The 14,783-nt window shown below is 34.6% G+C and overlaps 2 protein-coding genes across 2 annotated transcripts; one reads left to right on the top strand and one right to left on the bottom strand.

Moving 5' to 3' along the window:
* Positions 1 to 389: 389 nt before the first annotated feature.
* LOC104902662 (organic cation/carnitine transporter 2) lies at positions 390 to 2,344 on the bottom strand. The gene is made up of 2 exons (XM_010690518.3): positions 2,125 to 2,344; positions 390 to 2,002 (listed from the first exon to the last, which is right to left on the bottom strand). The coding sequence occupies exon 2, from the start codon at positions 1,947 to 1,949 to the stop codon at positions 393 to 395; it is 1,557 nt and encodes a 518-aa protein (XP_010688820.1). The 5' UTR covers positions 1,950 to 2,002; positions 2,125 to 2,344; the 3' UTR covers positions 390 to 392.
* A 6,761-nt stretch (positions 2,345 to 9,105) lies between these two features.
* Positions 9,106 to 13,514, top strand: LOC104902616 (NADH dehydrogenase [ubiquinone] 1 beta subcomplex subunit 2). The gene is made up of 4 exons (XM_010690451.4): positions 9,106 to 9,283; positions 11,652 to 11,697; positions 11,814 to 11,869; positions 13,277 to 13,514. The coding sequence occupies exons 1-3, from the start codon at positions 9,177 to 9,179 to the stop codon at positions 11,856 to 11,858; spliced, it is 198 nt and encodes a 65-aa protein (XP_010688753.1). The 5' UTR covers positions 9,106 to 9,176; the 3' UTR covers positions 11,859 to 11,869; positions 13,277 to 13,514.
* The last annotated feature ends 1,269 nt before the right edge of the window (positions 13,515 to 14,783 follow it).

Below are 14,783 nucleotides of genomic sequence, written 5' to 3'. Positions count from 1 at the left end.
AATCAACGATATCACTACACAAAGATTGCTTCCAAATTCCATCAACATATTTACCATTACTACACGGAAAGCAAGTTATTATGGTATATTTTAGAGGGTACTTGTTTGGGTGGTGCTTTGAAAGCAAATATATAAACAAATGATTTAAAGAAAGAAAAAATTATATTCACCGAAAATGTGTAATTGAAGTGAATAAGATGGACAATAGAGACTGCCTTAAACATGTTTAAATTGTTTCCCAAAAAAATCTTATATAATAAGCTTGTAAATAGCATCACTCTTACTCCATTTATCGCTACAAAAGTTATTCGAGCGGTTTAAAAAGTAAAATTTACTTTATATTTTCGCAAACAACTCTAATATATATCAATTTAACAAACCGAGCAATTAAATCAAATTATCAAGTTGCTCCTATTATCTCTTAACTCTTGTTCCTCCATGGTATCACACAACACCTTACCTCTTGTCTCTGGCAAACAAAGTACCAAAAACCCACACACAAGAACTGTGATCCCAAATACCCCATAGCTATAAATCATATTCTGCCTTCCAAGTAGAATCAACACCGGATCAAACACCGAACCAAAAATCATCGCTTGCCTTACCAACGATGAGGCCGAGATTCTCACACAAGTCGGAAAGAGCTCCACTGTATACATCAGTACTAGATTGTAAGCCATACAGGCACAAAATAGTGATACGAGCTCCAGCCCGATGGTTAAACTGACATGAACATTTTTTCCTATGACAGCAAAGATTATGCTTGTTGCTCCACTGATCACACAGAATCCGAGCAATGAACTCCTTCTGTTGCATCTTTGAATCCAGAACAGAAACGTGAGCAAATATGAAGCTAAGGACAATAATGCAGTGAATGTTGAGGTTAAATAGATATTGAAACCTAAGTGTTCAACACCTAAGAACATGCCAAAGTACAAAAGGCCAATGCCAAAAGCTAAAACCACAGATGCTGATAATCGTTTGACAGCCCATCTTTTCTTGAGAAGTATGTTAAGGGACGCGAACAAACTAGTGTTGTTCGGAGTCTTTTGTAGAGCACCAATGTTGTTCATGATCGAGGTAGAGTAAGAAAGAGTATTAGATGATAGTTTTCTTAAGACGGCCATGGAATCCTTGGTTCGCCCTTGCATGAAAAGCCATCTAGGGGACTCTAAGAGAAAGAAATAACATAATAGTGTGCATATAATTCCTGGAATGGTAGTGTATAGATACAAGGTTCTCCAGGAAGAGTCCTTGGTTAGATAGGCAATACCAATTAATGTTAGTAAACCAATTGAAAACAGGAGGAACCCAATCATAGCCACCTGTGACCGCCATCTTTTGCCAACTCTCTCTGTCACCAAAACCAGTGCACAGTTTGCAAGTGGTGCACGACCTGCCCCACACAGGAAACGAAATGCAGAGTACACCCATATATTAGGAGAGAATGCAGAGGCAAGTGCAGCAAGCGACATTACTAGAGATGAAAGGCAGATAAGGTTCTTTCGCCCAATCGATGAATCACCAAGTGTGGCTAGCACCAACCCTCCCAACAGGCAACCTACAAAGTAGCAAGTTGTAGGGAACCCAGTCATGAATGAGCTAGCACACTCGAGATCCCACTCTGATATGATCGAAGTATGCACGTTGGGAGAATCCCAAGCCCAATCACTCTTGGAAACGCGGCATATGTTGGACTTAATATTGGAATTGCAGGAAATGTTGCTAGTACTATTACTACCTGTGCAATGCCAAGTTGGTTGAGCATGAGCAAAGATACTAATGTATGTTTGCTGGCTATCAAACAATGCTGGTAAAGATGCAATGACTGCTTGCAAGATCTGAATCGCGTTTATGCTTCCAATACTCTGCTCAATCACTTCATCTATCGAAACTGAAGATAGAACTTGGTGCTGTCCAGTGACCTCCACAACATCATTCGACTCCATTATGCTATAAGAACAAATATTGGACTTGAAAGTTGAAACTGTTGGATATTATGCTACAAAACACAGTTCATCAACATAAAAACTTAAGATTAGAGCGAATATATACATCATAGAGAGTAAATGAGACGAAAATCGACAACATTAATGATTAAACTTCCATATTCTATGTTTCTACCTGTGTTATCAGAGTGCTATATTTCTGAAGGCTCTTACTTGACAATTAAAAGTAGCAGGGAAGGCATGCTTATATATCCAATGTGATTATCTTCTTTTTCTTTGATTCCCTAATCATAAACATTAATCAAATATAGGCTGCTCACTAATTTAAAATTCCAAAAGCAAAAACCACATTAATAAAGAATCAGGATCCATATCAGTAATGGAAGTCCTTTAATTTTCCTAGATACAAAGTTGTGCTCTTTCTTGACCCTTTTTTGTCAAATGCTCGTCAATGGAATTCCTTTACCTAAAAGAAATGCTTATTAAGTTTGTTTAATTATGCAAACGTGACAAAAACATTTTAAGAAGAAAAAAGAATTTGATCATGGGGAAGTTTGTCCAAAGTGTTATTCAACTTTTGATGCAAATAGCATATTATATATTCACATTCAGACCATTGATGTTCTTCTGGGTGTTACATACGCTGATACGAGTAATAAAACGAGTGCTACATGAGGAACACGCAAAAAAAATTATCATACACCCGAGTACCGTGAGCTGCATAGCACACTTAAGGCTATTTTACAGCTTATTGCTCATTTGAAATCATTTAAATGAGCAAAATGTACTAAAAAAAGAGAGTGTCTAATGAGTAAATGAATAAAAATTAGTCTTGAGTGTATCATATATATGGACATATGGTACACCGTACACCCGAGTGTATGGTGAATAAACTCCAAGAACATGACCATGAGACCATCAAAATCCGAAGTTCATTGTTTGTTTTTATTTTGGCCTATGATCAGGTTACAGAATATAACTTTATTAGTATTTCAAAATTTTACATATTTTTTGAGGGCCAACTTTTATAATTAGTATAGGCTCCCAATATATTTAACTAGCTTTTAATCCGTGCAAAAATGCATTGGGAAGTTTATTTTTTGAGATAATTGTGTACATCAAATGTAATATCTGTAAATATTGTTGCAACATATTTTGAAGCACTTAAAGTTCGCATGCAATATAAATCATGAAAATCTGAGGTAAAAAAAATACATGTCAACAAAGTGGATGAAAATAAAAATTAATTATTGAGTAACATTAATATATAATACATGGGAAATTTTGTTGAGTCTGACGAAGTCAGCGTCATTCGTGGAATGAAGACGTTATTGCCCAAATTACTACCAGATACCACAATAGCCTCTATAATGCGATCGCCTAAGTGCTTAACGACCAATCTTGTGCCATTACATAGCCCAGAACTTTGATCAATATTCCTTAGGAGCATCACTGGTGCTCCAACCTTCAGTCATATACTATGGTTTGGTAATCATCCGCATTTAATTGTATTTAGGAACTCTGTTGAATACATCTCATGAATTCCAAAATTTCCTTCCTCCACTGAAATTGCATCTGAACTCAAGTAAGTTCTTTCTACACCTGGCAATTGAGATAACACGTGATCGTTACCGTCTCAGCAATTTATTGGTTGGAGCAAGAATAGCTCTTTCTTGAAAATAACTTGGTTCCCAAATGTGATCCGCTATGTCAGGATATGTGCTTTCTACTATTGTCGCAATAGGGTCATGTCCCCATCTACCAACATTTCAGGGGTATTTCAATATCGGCCTCAGCATCATTTGGCCCTCCAACTTAGCCATCTCCAACATTGAGTATCCATTATGAAAATTCTTAAATTTCATCAACATTTTAATTACTTGAACCTGTTGTGAGGCGCATGTTCTTTGTTAGCCTAAGTACTCGGCAAAAGTCCCATAAGTAAGAACTATTTATTGTTGAGAAGACAATGTCTTGTCTGCTTCCTTTAGGCACCACGGGTAATATTTTTCTTAAATCACCAGCAAAAACTACAACCTTGCCACCAAATGTGATATCTTGATTTGCAGGATTCACAAACTGCATAACATTTTTTAAATCCTATCTAGAGCTTCAAAGCAGTATTTATGCATCATGGGAGCTTCATCCCATATGATTAACTTTGTCTTCATAAGGAGTCCGGTTAAGTCCGACCTGGCTTAATGCCAACACATGTTGAGTTCTCAGCAACTTTATTAACGGGAGTCCAAACCTAGAATGAGTAGTTCTTCCTCGCGCGCAGAATTTATAAAGAAGCTATTCCGCTTGATGCGACTGGCAAAACGATATCTCCTTTACGCCTTAATGTGGCACACAACAATCTCCAAAGATACGTCTTACCTATTCCTCCGTATCCATATACAAAGAACACCCCTCCTTTTCCTCGTGATACAGCTGACATAATTTCATTGTAAATTCCACGTTGCTCAGTTGTTAATCCTTGAAACAGTCGCTGGAACTCCTCTTTTAACTTCCCTCGGTCATAGGAAAGCTCGTCCATTATCATTTTGTTTTGCCCGTCTTCTATGATCAGATCATTAGGATATGGCATTTCGCTGAATTTAGTAATGTGCTGCCATTACTTTGTAGCTTAGCTTCAATGTCTGCTAGCGCAAAGTTTGCAGTTTTTTTTCCACGTCATCAAACTTTACAATATATATTTACTCAATATTATATCATTTTTTTATATAGTGATTTTTTTTTTTAATAAATAACATGAATTAGCATAGATCCATACGATTTTAGTGTGGGCCAAGTCCATATAATTTTTTTACACATTTCAATATCTGAAGTGGTAAGTTCTTTCCTTTAGTGAAAAAGAGTGAAATGGAAGCTAGTAAAATAGTGTTTATTTAAAGATTAACTTTGATTGTAAAAGTTATATTTTCTTATATTTGGACACAATCAAAATGGCTCAAATTTTGTATTCTCCATAAATGAGCATACCACTTTACTATAATGATGCTTCAAACAATTTGGCCCTTGGTTATAAAATAATGCTCCAAGTCCACTATGTGTTCTAACTTAATAAAAAATATCATACAATCTCTCTTATTACAACTACATACATCATCTTCTCCATAAATTGATTCTAAATCTCTCTCTACATACAATCTCTATCTTATTACAACCCACGCCTAGATGATTCTAAAACTTATTACAACCAAAACCTATCTTATTACCGATTATTGCATACAACTTATCTACGTTTTTTTAGCAAATCTCTCTTAGCTACATTTTTTTTATACTTTAAAGCTACAAATTATCCATCAAAATTATACTACTCCAAGTCATCGATTTTTGCATCAACAACAAATATAAAACTCATGCATGTGGGTTTTATGAAGAAATTAAGCATTTGATCTCCATGTTCTTTGCATTTGAAGCATGGTTACTATAATTCTTTGATACAACCAAGGTGTAGAATCATTCGATCTACAAAGTGAAGAAGATTTAAAGACCGCATGCAAAACCGCAAATATATGGAGTTGGATTGATATGGAGTTTGAAGAAATTTTCTAAATGGATCAATATAGGTTGAAATTATTTGTAAGTTCATTTAAAAAAAATTTTAATTTTGACTAATTATGATGAAATTGAACTGATTTTATGTTTCCATGTAGTTTTTAGCATATATATATATATATATATATATATATATATATATATATATATTAATATATATATAATATTATATATATATATATATATATATATATATATATCATATAATTATAATACAAAAATGAGTCATATAATTCTTAAAATTGATAATAGTGAGTGAGAAAAATCAATAATATAAGCTAAGGTTGGAATGAAATAGTCAATATGCCAATGTATTGAAAATTTTGTAATTTATTACAGTTAGTGAGTGAGAAATTTATTGAAAAAATTAAGATTCTAAGTTTTAACAGTTAGTGAAAATTAATTCAATATATTAGTAGTATAACTGTCAATTAGAAAATTAAAAAGTACCCATCAAATAAAAAAATTTAGAATTAAGATTATTGAAATAAGGATGATTTCTACCGATGAGTGACACAATAATTTTAAAGTTAGTAAAAAATAAATAGACAATATAAGTTTGTTCCATTGTTAAATATTTAGGGTTTTATGAATTTAAATTTTTTGTAGTAAACTTCATCTTTTTTGTTTTTGTTTACGGTAACGTCATTTTGTTTTTGTGCTAACATGGTAGTTTTATTTTTTTTATTTGAGATTCATTTGAATTTTTTTTTATTTTTCGTGTAAAGAAAGAAGTGGAAGAAAATCAATTTATATTAGGGTGTGATTACATGAACATCTTATATAATAACATTTATTTTTTTGATAAGTTACACAAATGGTAATGTAAAATGGTAAGTTTTATCAATATTAATATTGTTTACTATTAGTTAGCAACTGTGCCGTAAATAATATGATTGTAAAGCAATTCCATTTGTTGACTTAAACTTACCAAATTTATAAGATTGTAATTGATCCATTGTACACGTGGCACTAAAAGAATAAGAATAAGTATAGTGATGACATGTGGCAAAATGAGCATTAGCTTGACACATAAGCCAATTGAACCTTGTTTTATATATATATATATAGATGAGGTCTACTTTTTTTTAGCTAAGGAGAATTCATTTACAAGGAGGTGTAGAATTTGAGAATCCTTCTTACAACAAGTGAGAATCAAACTCTTATCACAAAAGTAGAAGAAGAATTTTACAACTACTAGGTCAACCTTCATCATCATTTAATATGGTCTACTTGGATTGTTTCCAAAGATAACCCTGTCATAATAGGGTCTTAAAAAAAAGTAAACTAATTTATATAGCCCTCTAATTCTATACTAGGTTTTAGTTCCGGGCGATTCCCCCGTCACCGAGTTATTAACATTTTCATATTAAAAAATATCATCTAGTGTTGCATAGCTTATTGGCCAATACCATGGTTACAACTTTAGTATATTAACAAGAAGTCACGTGGTCGCGTCTTATATTGTTGAGAAAATCATGTTATATTAGAGAGAGAAAAGAAAGAATTCTTGTAGAACAAATCTATTATTATTGAATCTTGAAATGTTTACAGCCTAAAGAAACTCTATATACAAGAACAAATACAAGAGCGTATAGAAAGCTATGTAACAAACTAAAACTAACTTCTAACAACTTTGTGTCAGCTCATCATTGAGCAATAACAAACATCAGTGAGCTATAACAGACACCAGTGAGCAATAATAGAAGCTCCTTGAGCTACAGCCCCCCCCCCCCCAAGCTGGACTTGGGGAAGAAGGAGAAACAACAAGGCCAAGCTTGAAGGATAATAACTTATGATGAGAAGCACCAAGAGATTTGGTCAAAATATCTGCCAATTGCATATGAGAACTGACATGATGTGTTGCAATAAAACCAGATTCAACATTTTCCGTGATATAATGAACATCTATGTATAGATATTTTGGCCTCTCATGCAAACAAGGGTTGGCTGCAATATGTTGAGCTGTTTTATTGTCACAAAACACAAGAACAAGAGTAGGAATAATAACTTTAAGGTCAAATAATAAATTAGTAACCCAAGTGAGTCCATTAGTGGTGTGACTCATGCTTCTATATTCAGCCTCTGTAGAGCTCTTAGAAACAACTTTCTGTTTCTTAGTCTTCCAAGAAATGAGTGAAGTACCAAGGAAGACACAGTATCCAGTCAAGGATCTAGCAGAATCAATACAATTACCCTGCATCACAATAAGCATGAACTTGCAATGTTCAATCAGTAGTAAAACAAACCATGATGTAAAGTACCTTTGAGGTATCTAAGAACATGTTCAGCAGCAAGGAAATATGTAACTCTAGGGGCACACAAAAACTGGCTAAGTTGATGGACAACAAAAGAAATATCAGGCCTGTCATGTTCAAATATAATAGCTTGCCAATGATCCTTCTATAACATTCAGGATCAGTCATGAGATCACCAGCATGTTTGCTAAGCTTCAGTCCTGGAGGTAACTGACAATCTGCAATCTGCAATCTTGCAATCAGTCATGGAAGTATTGTGAAGAAGATATAATATGTATTTCCTTTGGTTGAGTAAAATACTAGAAGAATCTCGAGTGACCTCAATACCCAAGAAGTATTTTAAAGGTCCTAGATCTTTAATAGTAAATTCAGCATGAAGTTGTGATTTCAATGTCTGAATAGCTGTAAGATGTGTACCATCAACTAAGAGATCATCGACATAAGCTACAACTATAGTGTAACTATCTCCATAATCCAAAGTAAACATTGAGTAATCATACTTGGATTGCTGAAAACCAAGTTTGAGAAGAAACTTGGCTAATTCCAAGTTCCACTGCCTAGAAGCTTGTCTTAAACCATATAAAGACCTCTGTAAGTTGCAGAACTCGTCTGGTTTAGCCTTCTTATACCCCAAGGGAGGAGTCATGTACAAATCTTCTTTAGCAAAGCCATGTAAGAAGGCATTATTGATGTCCAATTGGTGCAATTTCGTGTGACAAGCAGCAGCAACATCAAGAATAGTCCTGACAGTTGTGAATTTAGCAACTGGACTAAAAGTGTGCTCAAAATCTTTACCTTTGATTTGTCTATCTCCTCTGGCAACCAACCTCCTTTTACATATCTCACTCGTTTCTGATCGTAATCGAGCTTTTGATCAGGCGTTGAAAAGCTATCGAGCCAAATTTCCAAATCCAACTTGAACCTTTCCAAAATTATTAAGTGTTGTGAGATATAATCTTTTGAAATTGACCCTTGTGCACAAATACGTGTAAACAAATAGAGTTACTTTTATGAACAGATGGAGTTACTCTTATGACCAAATGGAGTTACTTGTATGAGTACGTAGTTACTTTAACAATAAAAGGGTGTCAATTGAGGTTACTCATCTATCCTCCTCACAATTTTTTGTAACCGTATTTCATTATATAAGTAACTCTATTTTTATCATATGAATAACTCAATTAATTCATACTAGTAATGTCATTTATAATTTCGAATTCATTTATGAGTAACAGATGGAGCTACATCTCCATTCTCCGATCTCCATAGTGCCAAACTGCCTAAGTTATATGAGGCCCAAATAATATTCTTGTCCAATATAAACTCTTGTTTATAACACGTCCAATTTTTTCTCTACTTGTGCATTTTCTGTGAAGCAAGAGAGAGAAAGAGTAGGAGAGAGAAAATGGGAGGTGGACATGGAGGTCCTGGAACAACTTACAAGGGGATGACTCTTCACACCCCTAAACGATGGCATTCCGTTACTGGCAAGGGCATGTGTGCTCTTATGTGGTAAAGCTTTCCTTCTTTCTCTCTCCTCCATTTTTTGTTTTTCTCTCGATCTAATTTCATCTTTTCGATGTCAACATATTTTGTGATTTCTTGCTTTTATTTGTTCAAACTGATGATGTGTTTTGATTGATTTCTCTTTTTATTTTATGATGTTGCGTTATGATTTCGAATTTGTCGATGTTAATTCGATCGTGCGATTAATTAGGGTTGAGATTTATGTGAAATTTTGCAATTGGAAACATTGAAGGTTTGATTGTTTTTTTCTCTATGTAGTTGTTAAGGTTTGGTACCTAATGAACTGAACTAATATAATTTGATTTGTGAAGATAGCTTGATATGATGCTGCAACTAACTTATGTTTGTGTATGATAAAGTTGAAACTTAAGCTTAATGAAGTAAATTGTTGCGATATAGAAGTATGTAAACTGTGTTTGGTTTTTGGGGAAAAGGTATTGGAACGAATTCCCTAAGCTACTGGGTTAGAGGATCTCTTCGCGGTGACATATTTAATCTTAGCTACATATATGTCCTGCCTGGTAGATAACATGTGCGTAATCAGAATATGAACAATATGTAAAACCTTTTGAAATATTTGGTAGCATACTTGCGAAAGAATTAAGTTAAGAAACTGAGAAACTACTAATTTATCAGTGTGATATGCAAACTGTGGCATTTTGAAAAATTAGGAGGGTGGAACTTTCCAAAACGCCCCCTTTTTTTTTTGGAATCCCCAAAATTAGAGATAATGTCCGTATGATGATCTAGGGCAAGCTCAAGACACTTGTATCCTGATTCTGCTTGGAGCACTTTGCAAGAATTTGATGTCAAGTTCTTTTCAGTTTTCATACCATTGTGAATCAGCATGATATTAATCGGGCACATGATAGTTGCTCAAGGATTTAGGATAAAGAACATTTGAGGGGAAAAGGTAACAAGGGAGTAATCCAGCGCATTTTCCCTAGCTATGTTGTGTTGTTAGTCTGGTATGAAATGTAGGTTGAACCGCTGAAGCCAACCAGCTGTCTTAATAGAATAGAAAGAGGGTAAGAATAAAGGAAATGTTGGGGCGATAATTTTGTGGCCGTTCTCCTGAGATTTTAAGTTGTCGATTATGTTAGTTAGCTCTTAGATTCTTTTTTGTCTTTTGTCAAATAGCCATGATGTACCAGTGCATCTAAATGATATACGGAAGTTGAAATTATGTTATACCTATCAAGGATCATGGTAGAATTGACCACTAGTAGTTCGTTTAGAAAAAAGGATCGCTCTGTGGTTAATAGAGTTCTTTAGAAATCTTGCAGAATTGAAGTTTCGAGCATTGTTGTGTTGTTATATGATAAGTCATTTTACTGCCTGTAACAAGGTTTAATATAGTGATCAGGTTGCGTATATCAAATTGTATGCAAGACTTGGTTGAGATTGTGGAGAAGCTAGTAAGCTTGTACGACTTGAAAATCTTCAATTAATTGCTGCTTCACCACTTATAAGAAGTTAGAAATGGTTTAGCGGGAGTTGTGGCATGTGACTTGGGATTTTTTTGCGTAACAACTATCACTTCAGTAATTAACTTCAAACATTTTATACTAAGATCATCTCTTCATCCGAAGTTAATTTTCTGGTGTTTGTTTAATCTACTTCCTCCGTTTCTTTTTACTCGCTACACTTTCCATTATGGGAAGTTTCACATTACTTGCTACACTTCTTTTTTGGGCAATAAACTCTCTCTATCTCTCTCCTCCCACATGGGTCCCTTTTCTTTTTACTCTCTACCTCTCTCTTCTCCAAAAATTGCCTAGGAGTCCGTGAAATGAGAAGTGTAGCGAGTAAATAGAAACGGAGGAAGTATAAGTTAAATGTCTGAAGTTACTGGTATCAAGTTCTGGTAGTTGCAAAGTTATTCATATTGATGCCGATCATTCTAGAGATGGGTGTTGATTGTACTTGTCGCTTGGCTGGACACTTAGGTCCTGTTTACCAACCCTTTTTTAGTGAATTGAAATAATACTTACTGACGAAACTGATTTTTACTGATTGAAATTTATTTGCACTGATCCTCTTGTGTTTTTCTTGTATGATTAAATCTGATTTATAATGGTCGAAACTTATTTATGCCGATTCAAACTGTTTTTACTAAATATCATATTTGTAAGTTGATGTGAACACTGTCTTATTTGGAAAATTAACTTTATACATACTTTGGGTGCAAATGCTCCTTGTACATGTGTTCGAGTAATGTTTGAATATTTTGTTGAACAGTATCAATTATCAAATCGGGTACAAATGCACCTTCAATGTCTAACCTTGGTCTATTCTATCAGATTTTGCTGATGAGTGATTATCTAATAAGCTATGATATATGAATTTTCAGGTTTTGGGTTCTTTACAGAGCTAAGCAAGATGGTCCAGTTGTATTGGTGAGCTCCATTTCAACCTTCTTTTGATTGTGGAATTGGAATTGCCTCCTTTATGGTGCAGTGGGAAGCTTTCTTACACTCAGTATTAGACTAATAGACTTTTGCAATTGTTCTAGGGTTGGAGACATCCCTGGGATGGGCATGATGACCATGGACATTAAATGGATTTTTGGTATTTCCTCACAACTTATGACTTAATTTGGTCATTTAATATGGTTAAATTGCATGGTTCAATGCTTATATTTGAAAGATTACTTGTTTATATGATCAAGATTAGCATGACCAGGGATTGTGTAATAGTAACAAGTTAATCTCAACTTCTTCATTTAACTAAAACAGCTGGCTTGTTTAGATTCCACCAAACGCTGGTTATATTGAACTTTGCTATAGAAGATGAAGTTGGTTTGTGAATGACATTTTATATCCTCTTATTGTTGTAGTCTATCTATCCCCATGTTAGAAGTTTGACTGGAGAAAGGCTGACAAATTACCCGTGTTTTAACAACTCAACCTCATTGTTGGATGCTGCTGTTAATTTTAGTTTTCCCTATCAGACTTATGAAATGATAGTCCGTGGTCACAAAATAACAAGGGTAGATATAGCCACAGGCCATAGAACATCCAAAATTGCTAACTCTCTTTGCTTTACCTGATTAAGTGTTTGAATGATGGTGCTCCAATTAATGATTGATGTTACTTCTCTTCTCCTTGAGTAACTTTACTAAAACCCTGATGGCCCGTTTGGTAGTTGGTTATAAATGGTGGTAATGGGATGAATTTGTGTATAAATTTATGAATAATATTATTGTCCATTCCCATGGTAATGCTAATTTATCCGAAAGTGTCTACTTTTCTTCTTGAATTTTCATTCCCATCCAATACCACCTTGTAGGTGGTAATGAGTGGTAATGAAAATTGCTTCCCCTTAGAGACAAAAACACAAGTTTAGGGGTGAGATTGCTTCCCCATGGAGAAAAGATGCCTTCCCATGGAGATTTTAAGGGTGCTTCCCTAATAACATTACACTTAAAATTCATTCTCATTACCGCAATTTATTAACAACTATCAAACGGGCCGTGAGGGTTTTGTTGGTCTTCTCCTTTGGATAGTGGTATGCCAACTGACTGATTGATGTTTCTTTCTTTTACCTTGGGGGTTTATTTTTATTAATGGAGTTTTAGCATATTTCCTGATGCATTATACCAGAACTCCATTTGGCTGGACAGAATGGAAAATGAATTTTCATATAACACTTTTTTCAGAGTAAAACACAAATGTAGATTAGTTTACCTTTTGTTGGGTTCATTGCAAAAAGTTAGAAAAGAGAAATTGGAAATGGAGAGAGGATGGATCTGAAGAGAGAGAAGGAAGGGAAGGAAAACCATGGCGCACCCTTCAAAACCAAATAAAGGAAATCTTTGAAAACCACTTTTCCGACCACAATCGTCTAAATGAGAATATCAGTTGAATTTCGTGCTTTTAATTCAATTCTTGTGTTGGAATAGTCGTGTCTCATTCTTAGATTTATCTTAGACAATATGAATCTCACCTGTTTCTCATACTATTTGGTTTCTGGCAGCTTAATTACGAGCTTGCAGCTGAATGGTGAAAAGATTTGCTCTGCGACCTCATCATGGATGTAATATCAGACATTTTCGACATTTCTGTCTAATAATGTGAATTTTGAATTTGTTGAATTACCATGTCAAAATCTGGTCTTGCTGCTTTTGTTTAAGTTCTGGCAAAATGTATGGGTTTTAATTTTTAATACATATGTTTTACATGAAGGCCAAACATTGTCTTCAGTTTTCACCGAATAGGCATTGCTTTTTAATACAATCACTCTAAATTGGAACGGAGAGAGTAATATAGATCAAGTGCTGGAAAATGAAGTGCTCCTCTCTTTTCTATCGTTTATAGTTTATACCATGTTGGACAGCAATGGTTGACAGAAGAGGAGAAGGGAAGGGGTGGCGAGGTAGGAATAGGCATGATTCTATCTTTTAGTTTTGGAAGAATTTGACTTTAAAATACAATGAATCTCCATTTTTTCTTCCCTTTGGCTTGTTCCACATCCAAATATGGGTTTTGTTTTTCTTCAATTAAACTTATCTTAACAGATTTATAAGCTGTTACTGGAGTTGATTAACCTTGTTTTCATCTTATCGTTATGCACGATTGGACCTCATGATTCATGAAACGTATCGTTTTGAGGTGAAGAGAACGTATCATAACAGAAATTTTACTTCCTAGATCTTCCCTCTAAATTTCCTCATCCAATTTTCAAACCCTTTGTTAAAGACTGTTAGGGCGCAATAGAAAAGAAACTAAGTTACTACTTTCTTTGCTATTTATTGAACTTGTTGGCAATTTAGGAAATAAACTTGCAATTAGACCTGACAAAGTTGGTCCTGATCCGAAAATCCGGTCCGAAATATCCGATTTGTGAACCAGATTGGGTTCGAACCAGATGGTCCGAAACTTGGTTCGAATCTGGTCCGAAATAATCTTGATTCGAAACTCATTCGAAGTCTGAATGATTCGATATGATCTTGTCGAATACGAAATCAATCTGATTCAAAGGTAACCCGATCTCAAAGCAATAAGAACGGATCAAGTAATGGCTTTGATTCGAAGTACCCGAAATTGACATGTTTTTAAAAAAAACGATTATCATAAGTACTCTTTGGCACAAGTTCTGACTATGAAAATTAGTTATGTATACTTATAGAAAGCACGAAGAGTGGCAGTTTCATATATACATAACAAAAGCTCATAGGCAAAGAAACCATGAGGTCAAAGGAGTAACAACTCCATAATAATAAAGGTGAGGCAATCCATCATCCGATCCACAACTGTTCGATCCGAAAAGCATCTCAATCCGATGATGATCCGAAACATAATCCGAATTTTGGTCCGATCCGAAATGGTCTGGTCCGGTATGAATATAACTTGATCCGAAAACGATCCGATCTGAATTGATCTGATCCAAATCCGATTCGATTGATCTGATTGTCAGGTATACTTACAATGTAAGCATTACTAGCATGAAATAATAGAGTTGTAAAACAAACTTGTTAATTACA

The sequence above is a fragment of the Beta vulgaris genome, chromosome 9, assembly GCF_026745355.1.
Source record: "Beta vulgaris subsp. vulgaris cultivar EL10 chromosome 9, EL10.2, whole genome shotgun sequence".
In the NCBI taxonomy this organism is placed as follows: domain Eukaryota; kingdom Viridiplantae; phylum Streptophyta; class Magnoliopsida; order Caryophyllales; family Amaranthaceae; genus Beta; species Beta vulgaris.
This window is presented reverse-complemented; position numbering and strand designations above follow the sequence as displayed.